Source organism: Notamacropus eugenii, assembly GCF_028372415.1.
Source record: "Notamacropus eugenii isolate mMacEug1 chromosome Y unlocalized genomic scaffold, mMacEug1.pri_v2 SUPER_Y_unloc_1, whole genome shotgun sequence".
In the NCBI taxonomy this organism is placed as follows: Eukaryota; Metazoa; Chordata; class Mammalia; order Diprotodontia; family Macropodidae; genus Notamacropus; species Notamacropus eugenii.
The window spans coordinates 947,761-960,804 of record NW_027325109.1 but is presented as its reverse complement, the minus strand read 5'-3'; the positions used below and the strand labels follow the sequence as shown (position 1 = coordinate 960,804).

General features: G+C 31.5%; 1 protein-coding gene across 11 annotated transcripts in view; it reads right to left on the bottom strand.

Moving 5' to 3' along the window:
• LOC140516963 (host cell factor 1-like) overlaps nt 1-6,857 on the bottom strand; it is a 36,399-nt gene extending 29,542 nt beyond the window's left edge. For all 11 annotated transcript variants that reach the window (XM_072627802.1, XM_072627798.1, XM_072627800.1 and 8 more), the window contains exons 1-2: nt 6,676-6,857; nt 6,322-6,486 (exon numbers count right to left, since the gene is read on the bottom strand). In XM_072627802.1, the coding sequence (XP_072483903.1) occupies nt 6,322-6,481 (160 nt within the window). In that variant the 5' untranslated portion in view covers nt 6,482-6,486; nt 6,676-6,857. The remainder of the gene's footprint in view (nt 1-6,321; nt 6,487-6,675) is intronic.
• Between the last annotated feature and the right edge of the window lie 6,187 nt (nt 6,858-13,044).

Below are 13,044 nucleotides of genomic sequence, written 5' to 3'. Positions count from 1 at the left end.
GAGAAAGAACAGTTCCTGATCTCAACAGAATAAGACAATATCTTCATAGTGAAAGAAAGTTACATACAGAATATGTAATAAGAAGCAATACAGGGAAAGCAGTAGAATTGAGGGTTTAGGAAAGGATTCTGCTTTCTGAGAAAATGGGATTTTAGTCAGGACTTGGAAATCAGGAGGCAGGGATGAGGAGAAAGAATAAATAGCACCTATAAATTTCAGGTGAGAGGTATCGTGATGTTTGCTCCCATATTTAATTAACAGCAATGTAGATAGTTTCTGTACACTGTGAATTATTTGATATAAATAATAGTTTTAATTGACTTCTGTTCTCCTTATCTCTAGTTATTAAATCACTGGCTGTTTACGGAAAAATACACATTCCATTCTCTTATATTTATCTCTCTGCTCCCTTTACGTTTACCCTTAAGTACCTGTTTTCCCCTTTATACTGGACTAATTTCTCTAATAATTCTTTTTATCTACCAATCCACAGTGAGATCTTAGTCTCTTCTGACTGCACTGCAATACTGAGAATCATAACTAGAAATGAAGTTTTTCTCTTATTTAACTCCTACTAAGGCTGGAGTATACTTTGTTCCTCATTCTTACTTCCAGATTCTTCTTTTACCTCCCTTCACTTAAGTATCCTTTCCTTTTCTGAAGAAAACTCAAATAAAAATTTTTTTACCCAATATAAATTCTGTAACCATAGTGTACAGAGTCCAATGCCATTCTTTCTCCTTTCTCAAGGAATTAAGCACCTTCCTCCTTTCCAACTCCCAGAGGAATGACCTCTCAATTACCCTAGTTTTTAATTGTTCTTCACCCTCAACTGAGATGTACTTTATCTCTTACCTCTATCCTTTTACCTTTTAATGCTAAAACTTACACAATTTAGTTACACAACTTACACAAAACTTACTCCATCTTTATTACATATTAGTTTCCTTCTTGCATTCTGCCATCAAAACTAGCTTCCTCACTGTTCTCTTTTCTCAGTTTTTAAGTCTTTTTAACTCTAAATCTCTGTCACAATTTCACTATCTCTGACTCATAAAGTATCTTCTATAAAATGGACCTTAAGACGACTTCTACCTTATAAGATCTTCCTTTACATCTACCAGTTCCCTCCTTCTTAAACGTCCTTGTATTTATAACCACTTTGTATGTATACTTAGTAATATATAATTAAAATACTTACATATTTTCTAACTATGTATTTTTAGACATTTTTGTTACTATTCCTCATTATAATGTAGAATCAATTGCTAATGATAATTATTTCACTCTTTGTACCTAACACAGTAATCTGTACACAGTAGATATTTCATACTTGTTGACTGGAAGGACTCTGAAGTCACACAAGTGGAAATGTCAAAATTAAAATGTGAATCCATGTCTTGATTTCACATCTAATTAAAAATAGAAGTTATATGGAATTTAGGAAACATTTTACAATGAATACACCACAAAATTAAATGTTGATGAATGGAAGTTTATTTTTAAACATCAAATTTCTCAGATAAAAGTTTGTTATACATAAACAACAAGTATGTGTGTATGTGCATGAGAGTGCAAATATTTATGTCTGTGCTTAATTATTTCAGTTAAGTGGTCCCATTTCAGGACAAATATACTGAAGTGGTTGTCATGTCTTTCTCCACCTCATTTTACACATAAGGAAACTGAGGCAAACAGGATTAAATGATCTGCCTAGGTTCACATAGCTAGTAAACATCTGAGACCAGATCTGAACTCAAGATGAGTCTGTGTTCCAGACCTCCCTCCTAATCAACTGCATCACGTAGTTTCTCCACATTTATAAACACACACACACACACATACAAACAAAAGGCATTTCCCAACCTGAGCAGTTAAAAATATGAACAATTCTCATAAATATAAACTGCTAACAAATGAAAGAGTATTCAAATTTACTAATAAATAAATAAATTAATAATCTTACATAGATTACTTTAAAGAGTTCCGGATAATTTTTAGTCATTGACTCCCTCTTCCTTTTTTCCCTTTAAAAAAATACTGTTACACAGGATGGCTCTCCAGAAGGGGAGAGGACACTGGGAGAAATCTCGGTTACATTAAAAAAGGTGATATCAATAAAAATGTATAAAAATAAGGTAAGAAAAAAGATTTTAAGTAGGTAAGTAGTGACAGGGGCCAGGAGTAGGTCTGCCTGAAACAGAGAGATTACTATTACTTCCTATTTATTTAACATATCATCCTTTAAAAGATGGAATAAAGGTATGAACTGAAAATAATGTGAACTTTGAGAAAAAGTGACTCTTTCATTCTGAAATTTGTGATAGGAGTTGAGCACCCTAAATTTTGGAAAAAAGATTTCAAAGAGTTCCAAGAAAGAACTGTATTTTAAAAGGAGAACAACCTCTCTGAGTTCTAGTTTGGTTAGACCTGGACTTTTATATTTGCTTTAAGTCAGACACAACAAAGAGGACAATCAAGATGGTAAAAGTTGTCAACAGATATTATGGATTTAGACGAAAAGTTTCAGATGGAAACTCTCTTGAGGTATTTGAAGTGTGAATAGTCTAATTAGTTCTTTTTGGCTCCTGACTACAGAACTAGTAAAATAGGTGTTGTGAAGAGGCAAATTTAGGTTTGGATTTGGGAGAGATTTTCTGATATTGGCCATGGTGGAAAAAAGTACAGCCCAGATCCCAGACTTCTCAAAATTGCTCTGAATCTATCTGGAGAATACAGACTGGATCTTTATGGGTAAATCCAGAAAATAATCATAGTGAGACCAACTTAGGGCAGTAGCAGTAACACACAATTTTAGGGCTGAAGGTTCTTACCAAAACAAGATACCTCAAGAGAGACAAGTAAAACTAGCAGTTTTGTTGTCTATTATCTCAACTGAGAAGGGTTGCTGCCCTTAGGTAAAAAGGAAGTTAAAATGCAGTGTGGCTAAAGCAGAATTACGACAGTTACAACATCCAGAATAATAAAGCAGGTAGGAATCCTGACACTTTGAATAAATAGAAAAATAAATAAATAAATCCAACTAGTACACAGGGTCTTTATATTTGCAAGCACTCAAAGCCAGATTTTAGTCACTCAATAAAAATTTATTAAGTACCTACTAAAATAAGGCATTGTGCCTACTAACAAAGTAAAAGATAGTTTTTGCCCTTGAAAAGTTCACAGTCTAATGGGACAGACAACATAAAAACAAATGTATACAAAACAGTCTATATATGGAAAAATATAAAGTAACTGATGAAGGTACAGGAATTAAGGGAAATCAGGAAAAGTTTTTCGTAGAAGGTAGATTTTCACTTGGACTGGAAGTATCACGGGAGGCAGAATGAAGAGGGGACAGTCACACAAAGTGTCTTACTTGACAAATGGCCAAAGAAGTCAGTAGCAAATACCAAAAGTTGTGGGGTAACAGTGGGGACATAAGAAGACTAAAACATAGGAGAAGACTAGGCTATAAAAGGCTTTAAATGTCAAGCACATCATTTTGTATTTGCTTCTGGAGGCTATTAGGACTACTGAAGTTTGATAAATTGGGGTGTATGTGACGTGATTGAACCTGATTTTTAGAAAAATCCCTTTGGCTCCTGAATGAACTGAGCATGCAAAGTGTGAGGTAGGCTGTCCGGGTGATCATGATGAAGATGGAATGGAATCACTGTGGTAAAAAGACAGAGTGACAAAGGGCACCTGAGTGATAGGTGATGAGTAAGAATAGAGAAGAGGGAAGGTAAATGGGCTCAATTTTTTCTCCAAAATATGAATCAGTATTCTCAGAAAAGAATGCTACAGGAATTGACACAGAAAACAAGAATAAAAAAATCTGCCTATCATGGTACCAAGGTCTAGATATTACATTTTAAGATATCCTAACAAAACTGATAGAACCAGAGAACAAAAAATGAAATAAAGAATCCATTGAAAAAAATTCCCAAATGAAACCTTCTATGAACACCAGAAAACATATGGTACGCAGTCAGAAATAAAGAATGCAAGTAGTAATGAGTCACATTCCAGATTCTACACAACGTAGCTGCTACCATTTTAAAGGAATCTGGAATATGATATTCTAGAAGATAGAGAATAATCTTACAGTCAGGAATAATTTACTCAGCAAAACTAAGTACAATGTTAAGGTAAAAAATGGATGTTTAATGAAATGGAGTACTTCCAAAGATTCCTCATGAAAAATATCAAAGCTGTGGACAAAAAGTGACTTCATTTTGGTCATAAAAGATCTCTAGTGTTGTAAAACAGTTATTTTTTATTTTTCAGTTATATGTGACTATTTATGACCCTGTTAGGGTTTCATAGATGAGGAAACTGAGGGTAGCTAACAGGGCTAAGAGATTTGCTAAGGTTAGTAAATGCATGGGGCTGGATTTACAATCAGGAAGAGTCTTACTCGTTCCAGGTTCAGTATGTATTGAGCCACCTAGCTGTCCTTAACAATTTCAGTGATCCATTGTAAAGTATGGTATTCTACTGTAAAAGAAAGAAATGTAGAGTTTATGATAACATAATATTGATTAGTTGGAATGTATACTTTTTTTAAATTTTTTTTAATTTTGTGAGTTAGCAATATCATATGACAGACAATAAAAGTAATGTAATTTGGAACTCCATTAAAAGAAGAAAAGCTTCCAGGAAGGAGGATATGAAAGTTTCTCTATACAGCAAGAGTATTTTGTTCAGTTCTGGATACTATACTGAAAATTTTGATATGCAATAAGTAGGAAAGCATGATGATGACTGGGTTTGAGATGTCAGGCTACAAAACTCATCTAGGATTCAGGTTTTTATTTATAAACTGATGTCATTAAAGTAACTTTTCAATGGGGAAGATTATATAAAGTGGATTTTTTATCAGTTTTAGCTTGTTTCCTGTATGTCCCTTTTCTGGTATTTTTGTAGTTTTATGATTTTGCTAGTAACCAGATGAAATAAAGGTGTATAAGTAATGAATGAATTTCACTTTGTAGCTTAAAAGATTGAAAAGAATATTGCAAAAATCCTTTTTATTTGTCATAAAACCTAAGTTGTTTTGTTTTGTGATTCAAAGAATGGTAAAATTAAAAAAGTACTTAATTGTAGATATTTTAATACATTTTTAAAATTAAGAAAAACTGCATGTATTTTCTATTTTGTTTTAATTCTAAAAAAGAGAAAGGGATGTAAAATAAAAAGGATACTAAAATCATACACACGGTGTTTCAAAAGTCACATTATAAATTTAGGCTTAATTATAAGAATTTTATCATTTGGACAACCATATCTCAAATAAACCTGATAGTCATTTTTGTGTTAAGAATACAATAATTGTAGGAAAGTATGCCTAAATGACTGGTTTTTTTGTGATTCTGTAGTTTTTAGTTTTCTTTGCTTTTGGAAGTGTGAATAGTGTAGAAGACATGGGTTCTTACTGTATGCGTTAGTTGTTTTAGTTGTGTTGGTATCCTGAATATGTAATATAGTGTCTAGCATATAGCAGGTATTGAATAAAGATTTGCTGGAAGTTGTTACTGTTTTATTATTCATGTGCAGAGGCTTAAATTTTGAAGTGATAGTCATTTGAACAACTAATTATTATAAAACAGTTTCAATTTGCTGGGTACAGAAGTTTGTTTATATTTCTTTTTTTTCATATTGATTAATTTTTACCTTTTTTTCTTAAGTTCAAATTGTATAAAAATGTCCTTTTTTCATTTTAACTTGACATGTGGCAAGTGATTTCTAGAGTCTTATATAACTAATAGGTGATGGGGGGCAATTTTTTGTTTGTGAATAATTTAAAAGAATACTTTTTGTTGGAATGAAATAGTTTGCTTTTAAAGAGATAATAAAATATATAGGTTTGGATTAGTTTTATATTAGATGTGTTGTTTTTCTTGAATTATTTATTTTTGTTTACAAAGTAACGTCATGATGTGGAAGGACAAAAAGGTATATTTTGTAGGGGATAATAAACATTTATTGCCTAAGAAATAGTTTTTTTTGTAGCAAATTATATGGAAATGTTCGTTTGGCAGTTTTTTTGAGATTGTCTTTTTTTCTAAAAATAGGAACAAGTTTTAAATTTTAATTTACAAATATACTGGGAGTTTAAAAGTGGGAGAAAATGGTATAAAATATGTAGTGTGGCAAACGTTTGGTCTTTGCTTAACAGTTTTTGGATCGACAACGAGGTTACTGACATTTAAAATTTTTTAAAGTGTTAAGGGATCATGTTATGGATTTATATGTGAATTCAAAAACAGCTGGTTAAGAGAGGGAAAAACATTGTCATGTAAAGTTTTTACATACCTGAGTTATATACGTGTAGTTCATCAACTATGCCTTCGTTGCCACCACCGAAAACTACGATAAGTTCTTTAATAGATACAGCTCGGTGGCCATGTCGAGGTCGGGGTACAGGACCAGACCAACCCACCACACGTTTCCAGCGAGGTTGCACTGAGGCCATGAGAACTAAGTGCAAAAAACATGCAAATCTTTTGTTTGAAATTATGTTATTTTACAGTTTAAGTTCCCTTCATTTTTAACTATCCTCAAAAACAAACAAATAAATAAAGACCTTACACCGCGGCTTGAAACTGGCATGGGGGCCGCCATTTTAGATTTCTTTTTCCCTTTCTTTAGTCGTTCAATATTCCTTACCATATATAATGATGGCACCCCCAGTTCCAATAACGATTCCGAATATCCAATCTTCTGAAAGAAAAAAACACTACTAGCCTAAACCTGTTATTCAAAATCTCTGTAAAAGAGTTGCGGAAGGCACTATCTGCTCCTCAGACGATCATTCACCGGAAATGATACTCACCGTCTTTCGTATTTCCACTTCCGCCCAGAGTTCCTGCAAAAGTAACGCCCCCTTCAAAAAAATTTTTTTTCTATAAGACTTAAAAGTCTTCTACTTGAATATTCAAAATAGTTCCCCATTGTTTATTTTTGTGTGCAGGTTATCGTCCACTTAGCACACAAAATATTCACACAACAAAAAACTGTTATATTAACAGATAAAAAGACTGAACTGTCAAAAATTTCCTCACATTTACTTAATTACATATGACAGTGCAAAATTGCTGAAAAAATATCCTCTATTGATACAAATTGCCACTTCGCCATAATACTTCTTAATATTAAGAAAGTTTCTAAATTCACAAGTGATCTTTGGCTCTAACTCACTTCACAAATGAAATACCAATTCCGCCAAAAATTTTTCGTCTGTTCAGAAATACCGATATTATGTTTAACACTTGAACGAAAACATTTTGACAAAAATTCTGACATAATTATTACTACATATATTAAAATATACATAAAACTAAGAAAAATTAAATCAAATTTGCCCTAAAATAGAAATCCTCTCTCCCCACAATTAAAAAATAATAATAAATAAAATTATATAAATAAAATAAACCCCAATTACAAAACAAAACTTTCTCTTTCTTTTTCTTACAATAGTATTCCATAGGATTTCAAGTTACTTTCCTTAGAGATTATCAAACAATAACAAGCAATCCTGACACTAACTCTAATAACACTCCCTTCTAAAATGAATCCAAAACACATACTATTTCTTCTAGTACAATATAAATGGTGCAAATTATCTATTTCTATATAATTAAACACTTTTACCTTTCTAAAAACATATAAGCTTACTCAACATAATAATAATGTAGTTTCTTTCCTAACTCCTACCCTCATATTAATCTCCTCCATCTTAAAAAAAACCTTATTTCACTTATGTTTTTTCTGCCCTTTGTATCTGAATTCAAAAACGCCATCTATAATTCAACTTTCCCTCCTCTTCTTTTCTCTACTTTTTTTTCCTCTTCTCATAATATTTCTCCTACCTCTCTAACCTCCTACCTTCCAATCTTTCCTTCTTCTTTGACTGCATACTCCTTCTGATCACATACCGAACTGTAAGTATGCCTCAGAACTCTGTCACCAGCCCTCTGCTCTTCTACACTACTTCACTGGATGATCTTCTACAGATTCAATTACCATCTCTATAGTAACAAAGCTCAAATCTTTCTTTCATGCCACACTCTCTCTGCTAATCCCCAATTTCATATCTCTATTAGCCTTTTAGATATCTCAAACTAAATGTCTTTTACACATCTTACATTCATTATATCCAAGCTAAAACTCATTATCTTTTCCCCTAAACCCTCTCCCCTCCTTCCTTCTATTTCAATGCAAGTCACCATCCTAAGAATTCCCTCAACTTCATAACCCACAAGTCATTCTGAATTCACCCCTGACTCTCACATCATTCCGAAACTTGTCAGTTTCCAGCATTGTTCAAATGTATTCCTTTCTCTCCTCTGGTAGTCATCACCCTGGTACATGCCATCATTTTCTCCCTCAATTCATTTACAACTCTAAGGGATTTTTCATATACAATCATGTCACACACACACTTTAATCTAGTAAACTCTAATACTCCCCAAAACTTCAAAAACAAATACAAAAACATGTGTTTCGCATTGAAAACCCTATTAGTCCCCTACTACCTTTAAATTTTTTTTATATCATACTCTTCTTCATTGATTCACAAAGACACTGTTCTCTTAGATGTTTCATAAAAATAACTCCAAATATTTTGTATAGCTATAATGCTTTCTCTCCTTTCTGATTATTGATCTCTTTAACTTCCTTTAAGTTCTAACCAAAATCCCACCTTCCAGATGAAACTTTCCCCAACCCATCTTAATTTCAATTAATTTTTTCCTATTTATCCAAAGTAGAACTATTTTTCAAATAGAGTATTTGTTAGCATGTTTTTCCCACTAGATTGTAAACTCTGCCTATTCTTATCTTTGTTGCTTACACATTACCTGGCACATAGAATTCACTATCAAAAGCATCTGTATGTTGAAGATCATGATTCTCAGCAGAAACATCATAAACTCAACTCATGAAAAAAGAAAAGTTGATCCTATTCCTACTCCCTCTCTTTTACCTTAGCTCAAAGAAACAGACTTACAGGTAGTTTTTAATGCTCTGTATTTGTCCTCAATTTCCTCAGCCTAAGTTGATCCCTAAAACATCAAATAGAAATTTGACCCCAAAGCTAAGATTTCAAGTGGTTACAATAATGGAAAATACTGAATCACTGCAATGCCATTGTAACTGTATTTTGAATCTATCCTTCAACTATGAACATAATCTTTTTCCCTCTTACTACTGACTCAGGGAAGAATATTAATGGAGAAAGTAAGTATATTTGTGATGATACTTTTGAAGTAATTATTTCTGTGCAAAAGTCACATGTGCTGCAATTTGAAGATATTTGTTTTTGAAAAGGTTTGTGAAATGGCAGTGGACACATCACATACGATCCTCCTACGTGTAATTTTCCATTGTACTATTTCTTTGCTTAAAAAGAAAATTCCCCTCTAGGCTAACTACAAACTTTGCTTTTAACACTACTTATATAACTGGCTGTCAGTTAAGACTCGTGCCTAGAATCAAGCATAACTGATTACCTCAGTTCACTGTGATAGCTATGTTTCTCTTCTTTTTATAGCAAATTTTATAAAATTAAGTTTTGTAAGTACAATACTGAATTTATTAAATAGCTTTTAAGATGCCAGTTTGTTTCACACCAAATATTTGGGGCTCATCTCTACAGTTTTGGAAAGGGACTAAGAGGAATTAGATCAGTCTATGATACTTGGACATAGAAACCAATACATGTCAAGTAATGCAGACCTTAACTGATTCCTCAAAATTTCTGTACAAACTTATTTTTTCCCATATTTGGTTAATTGCCACATAATCAATTCATCATAATTAGTTTTATTGAGACATTTTTCTTTCTTCAATCAAATTTTATAGTACAAAGTCATTTTAATTTTTTCTTTTTTAGTCTTTCACAGGTGAATTCTTTCTCTTGCCATTATCTCATTCTTCCAGTGGCATAAATACCAGTAAATGAAAATGCTGTTTTTCATATCATTCCTTTGTGATGTGGGCAAAGATAGGAAAAATGTTCACTTTCCCCATGAATAATCCTAACCATGAATAATATAACATATACAATATATTAGAAGTGAATTCTTGGTTTAATAATTCCTTTTTCATTTCCATATGAATCAGGAAAAAATGAAAAGTAGTGGATTTGTTAAGTCAGGCCCATATTCACATCTTGGTCAAAAAAACATTATACTTTCAGATGAACCATGGGTATCATTAGCAGTATTTTAGATAGGTATTGAAATTCTATTTTATTATTTTTATTACATTTATACATAATGAACAGGGAAAATGACACATCAGTTGACAATGAATATGAGAGTGCTGGTTATAAAGGTAGATATTGAAATAATTCCTAGGTTTAAATACATAGCTACAGTTATGTTTCAAATAAGCAATCATTTCTGATAAGTGTTTTGGCAGATGTTTCCTTGTCTTTTTTAAAAAATCTGTTTAAATTGTGTAATAGGAAAAGATAAGTGACCTTGGGAAGTTCTCCTTTAGTGGGAGTAGGAGTCTGGAATTCACAATTCATATCTCAATGGTTGTAAGGTTCTAAACAGAATTTCAAAAATTGATGATGACATAATAAAGCATGTTTGAAGAAAGGACAGTGAAAATATATGATACTCAGGAATTATTTGGATATGCTTATGTATTTTAAATTCATATTTTTATTATATTAAATGTAGATATTTCCCATTAATTTAGAAATAGGAATGAAAATGAGAAAAACAATAAATCAAAAACCTTACATATGATAACTTTAAATATTATGTTTCATATGTTCGTTTCAGCATGAGACTTTATGCACAAATCAAAATATTAGCAACATTTTAAGAAAAATTAATATTTTAGGGGGAAAGTATAAATTTTGTTATTGTCAGTGTATCATAAGCATTTACATAGTAGCTAATATATGTCAGAAGACAGGGTAGGTGTTTCAGTGGTAGAGTACTATGGTGACCAGAGTTAATTACTGTCAATGCAATCATATTCAATTTTCTTCATTTGTAAAATGAGCTGGAAAAGGAAATGGAAAACCAACACAACATCTTTGTCAAGAAAATTCCATAAATGTCATGAAGAATTCAACTGAATAACAACCATGTGCCAATTAATGTGCTAATTGTTATTTAAATAAATATTATCTCATGATCTTCCTAACTATTTTCTGAAGTGGGTCCTATTATTTTCATTTTATAGTTGAGGAAAGTGAGACAAATAAAAGATAAGTGAATTCTCCAGGGTCATACAACTAGTTAAGTGAGGCTGGATTTCAATTAATATCTTTCTGATTTTAGCTAATTGTTGAGTAGTAGTTTTGTGATAGAAAAGAATCAGAAATTTTTAAGTCTGTCAGTTGAGTGAATGAATTGTGTTGACTCAAATGATTAAGTGTAATAGTATAATATGCAATGAACATTAAAATTGTAAAGAATTTTGTGAAGGAATGCAATGAATTAGGAAAAGAATAGGTTATAAACAATTTTTATGATAATTTGGTAAGTGTGATACTGATGGGGTGGTAGGACCTAAAGTCCTCAAAAGCTCTAAGACCATGTCTGTGAAAGTAACTAAGCCCCTACCCACCTATTTTGTACTGTATATGCTATGTTCCTATGTTCTGTTCTAGTCAACCTCACATCATGACCTTGTGAGTCTGGGATGGCTTTTGACAGAAGATAACAGTTTTGGAAATTGAGACTTTTATCCTTTGTGCCATAAGGTTTTGGGTCCTATTTGGTAGTGCGGTGGTTGTGGGACCAGGATCTCAAAAGGTCTAACTAAGACTATGTGTCTGAAAGTAACCCAGGACCTTTAATTTGTCACTCCTTAATATGAAGATATGGGATAAAAAGAATAATGGTTGAAAGCTGTAGTGTTGATTTAGTAAAAGAGCACAAAATAATATTTTACAATTTTTTTCCAACAGTTTTTAGTTGCATGACTTTGTACAAGTAAGTTAACATTGAGGAAATATGTATTGATTTGGCTTATTGTGGTTAGTGGTGATGTTATGTGGGGCTTGAAGTGTAAATGATTAAGCAGGGTTTGATGAGATTATAGATTACTTGTTTGTATTTTATAAGTGAGAAAACTGAGATTTGAGACTTGATTCAAATTCAATGAAATGAAGATATTTTAATAGTGGTGGAAATCATGTTTTTGTGGGGTAAAGAATAAAAATTTGTTCTGAAGTTTTTTTGTGAATAATGTTTAATGTTATCTTTGAGTTGGATAAGTTTGGGTGTATTTTAGTCTGTATTTATTTTATAAGTATTGTTTATATCAAAAAGTGCATTTTAATTTTTTGAATTTAAAAATGTGAGTCATGTTTCCTGTTGAGTAGTTGACAAATTTTAGATAAATGAAATGGATACATAAAAATATAAAATACTTTTTGTAAATATAAAAAGATAAATAAAAATAAAGAAATTTGGTTTTGGACAGGTATCAATTGAAAAATGTTAACTGTTAAGAAGTTAATTTTTTATGTTAATTAAAATACTTTATTGAAGATTGTTTTGAATATTATTGTTACTCTTTTGAGTGTGTCTTGGTATATTTTCTTTTGTTGAAAGATAGTTTTTTAATTGGAAAATAAATTTTTATTATATCTAGGAATGTTAGTTATGATGCTGTGGACTTTTTATGGAAGGCAGATTTTAGGATAAAGGGGGAGGATAATGGGTTTATATTTTATGTTTTGTAAAATTTACATGTAGACTAGTAAATTTTCAATGCTTCATTGATTAATGTAATTTATATTAGTATATTAAATTTATATTTGAAGAAATTACTTGAGTCAAAGTCTAAATGCTTTTGTAAGTGAATGAATGAAACGACAGATGAGGTGAGAAATGTAAATGTAAATATAAAGAGTCTGAAAGTATATTTGTTGCTTAAATTATTTATTACTGTTAGGTGAAATTTTGGAGAAATAAAAGGTACACATTTGGGCATAAGAACAAGGAAAAGGTAGTAAAACGTTGCTAAATTAAATTAAAAAGGCAATAAGTTTGCTTCTGAGTT